This window comes from Gekko japonicus, unplaced genomic scaffold, assembly GCF_001447785.1.
Source record: "Gekko japonicus isolate JY-2015 unplaced genomic scaffold, Gekko_japonicus_V1.1 scaffold9428, whole genome shotgun sequence".
Lineage (NCBI taxonomy): Eukaryota > Metazoa > Chordata > Lepidosauria > Squamata > Gekkonidae > Gekko > Gekko japonicus.
The window spans coordinates 1,782-4,334 of NW_015174533.1; the positions used below are offsets into that span (position 1 = coordinate 1,782).

Here is a 2,553-nt window from a genome sequence, read left to right on the forward strand (position 1 = left end):
GAATTTCTGGTTCTTTTTTAAACTTACACTTTGTAATTTTCTCCATTTCTTCATGAATCTCAGCCTAAAAGTTTTTAGCTTTTTCACAAGTCCACCACATGTGATAAAATGAGCCTTCCATTTTTTTACATTTCCATCATTTACTAGACATATTGGTATTCATATTAGCAATCTTTTTAGGTGTCATATACCATCTGTACATCATCTTATAACAATTTTCTTTTAAGTTAATACAAGTTGACAATTTTAACGCTTTTTTCCATAAAAATTCCCATGATGACATTGTAATTTCTTTATTCATATTAATAGCCCATTTTATCATTGATTCTTTTACTACTTCATCTTCAGTATACCATTGTAACAGCACTTTATACACTTTTGAAATTACTTTTTTCTCCCCTTCAAACCATACCCTCTCTATTTCATTCAATTTTTCTCTAAAACCATACGTTTTTTATCTTTCTTAAAGAATTCCGTTATTTGTCTATGTTGAAGCCACCCATATTTAACAGTTATTTCATCTTGTTCCTTCATTACAAAATTTTTCCCTTCAGTTTTCAATAAGTCTCTATACGTTACCCAATTTCCCCCCTTATGGACAGTAAATGGTGTTATAACTTCTGCAGGGACAATCCAAAGAGGTCTCTCATCCGAGAAGTACCTCTTATACTTATTCCATGTATCGTATAGATTCCTCCTAATATAATGGTGCTTAAAAAAACCATCAACTTTCTGTTTATCGTACCACAAATATGCATGCCAACCAAATTTACAGTCATGACCTTCCAGTGCCAAAAGTTTTATGTTACTAAGCGTAACCCATTGTTGCAGCCATGTCAAACACACCGCTTCGTGGTACAATCTAAAATTCGGCAATTGAAAACCTCCTCTATCTTTCGCATCTTGTAAGATTTTTTGTTTGATTCTGGGTTTTCTTCCTGCCCATACAAATTTTGAAATCTCTTTTTGCCACCTTTGAAAATTTTTTACATCTTTAACAATTGGGATCACTTGAAACAAAAACATCAATCTTGGTAATACATTCATTTTGACTACTGACTACGCTTTCACCTTTCTTGATAGGGAAAGTGTTCCAACCCTTTTATCATTCTAGTTGCCATTTTCTGCACTTTTTCCAAAGCTGTAATATCCTTTTTAAGGTGTGGTGACCAGAACAGTACACAGTACTCGAAATGAGGTCGCACCATTAATTTATATGGGGGGCATTATGATATCGGCTGATCTGCTTCTCCATTGTGTAGGCTCTTTCATGATATGGAAGAATGCAACTCGTACTGAATCTCTTTCCACACCCCAAACATTAAAAAGAATTCTCCCGTGTGTGGGTTCTTTGATGCTTTTGAACATGGCTTCTCTGACTGAATCTCTTACCACACTCTGAACATTCAAAAGGTTTCTCTCCTGTGTGGGTTCTTTGATGATCCTGAAGATAGCTACTCTGACTGAATCTCTTTCCACACTCTGGACATTCAAAAGGTTTCTCCCCTGTGTGGGTTTTTTGATGCTTTTGAACATTGCTTCTCTGACTGAATCGCTTTCCACACTCTGAACATTCAAAAGGTTTCTCCCCTGTGTGGGTTTTTTGATGCTTTTGAACATTGCTTCTCTGACTGAATCGCTTTCCACACTCTGAACATTCAAAAGGTTTCTCCCCTGTGTGGGTTCTTTGATGGTTTTGAAGATTGCTACTGATACTAAATCTCTTTCCACACTCTGAGCATTCAAAAGGTTTCTCCCCTGTGTGGGTTCTTTGATGATACTGAAGATGGCTACTCATACTGAATCTCTTTCCACACTCTGGACATTCAAAAGGTTTCTCCCCTGTGTGGGTTCTTTGATGGTTTTGAACATGGCTTCTCTGACTGAATCTCTTTCCACACTCTGAACATTCAAAAGGTTTCTCCCCTGTGTGGGTTCTTTGATGGTTTTGAAGATGGCTACTCATACTGAATCTCTTTCCACACTCTGAGCATTCAAAAGGTTTCTCCCCTGTGTGGGTTCTTTGATGATACTGAAGACTGCTACTCATTCTAAATCTCTTTCCACACTCTGAACATTCAAAAGGTTTCTCCCCTGTGTGGGTTCTTTGATGGTTTTGAAGATGGCTACTCATACTGAATCTCTTTCCACACTCTGAGCATTCAAAAGGTTTCTCACCTGTGTGGGTTCTTTGATGATACCGAAGATGGATACTTTTACTGAATCTCTTTCCGCACTCTGAACAATCAAAAGGTTTCTCCCCTGCATGGGTTCTTTTATGCAAATAAAGATTGCCACTCGTACTGAATCTCTTTCCACACTCTGAACATTCATATGGTTTCTCTCGTGTGTGGGTTCTCTTATGCACTCGAAGAGTGCCACTTGTAATGAATCTCTTTCCACACGCTGAACATTCAAAAGGTTTCTCCCCTGTGCGTGTTCTTTTTGGACGTTGAAAATGGCCATTCAAACTCAATTTTTTTGCGTATTCAAGAGGTTTCTCTCCTCTACTTATTTGTCGGTTCTCAAAAAGCTGTGATTTGTACTTTTCCT

General features: G+C 37.5%; 1 protein-coding gene across 1 annotated transcript in view; it reads right to left on the reverse strand.

Annotated features, from left to right (window-relative positions):
* Positions 1–1,224: 1,224 nt before the first annotated feature.
* The window catches only part of LOC107121497 (zinc finger protein OZF-like), a 1,495-nt gene continuing 166 nt past the window's right edge, over positions 1,225–2,553 (reverse strand). Inside the window, exon 2 of the mRNA XM_015424406.1 lies at positions 1,225–2,551. Within this exon, the coding sequence (XP_015279892.1) occupies positions 1,322–2,551 (1,230 nt within the window). The 3' untranslated portion in view covers positions 1,225–1,321. The remainder of the gene's footprint in view (positions 2,552–2,553) is intronic.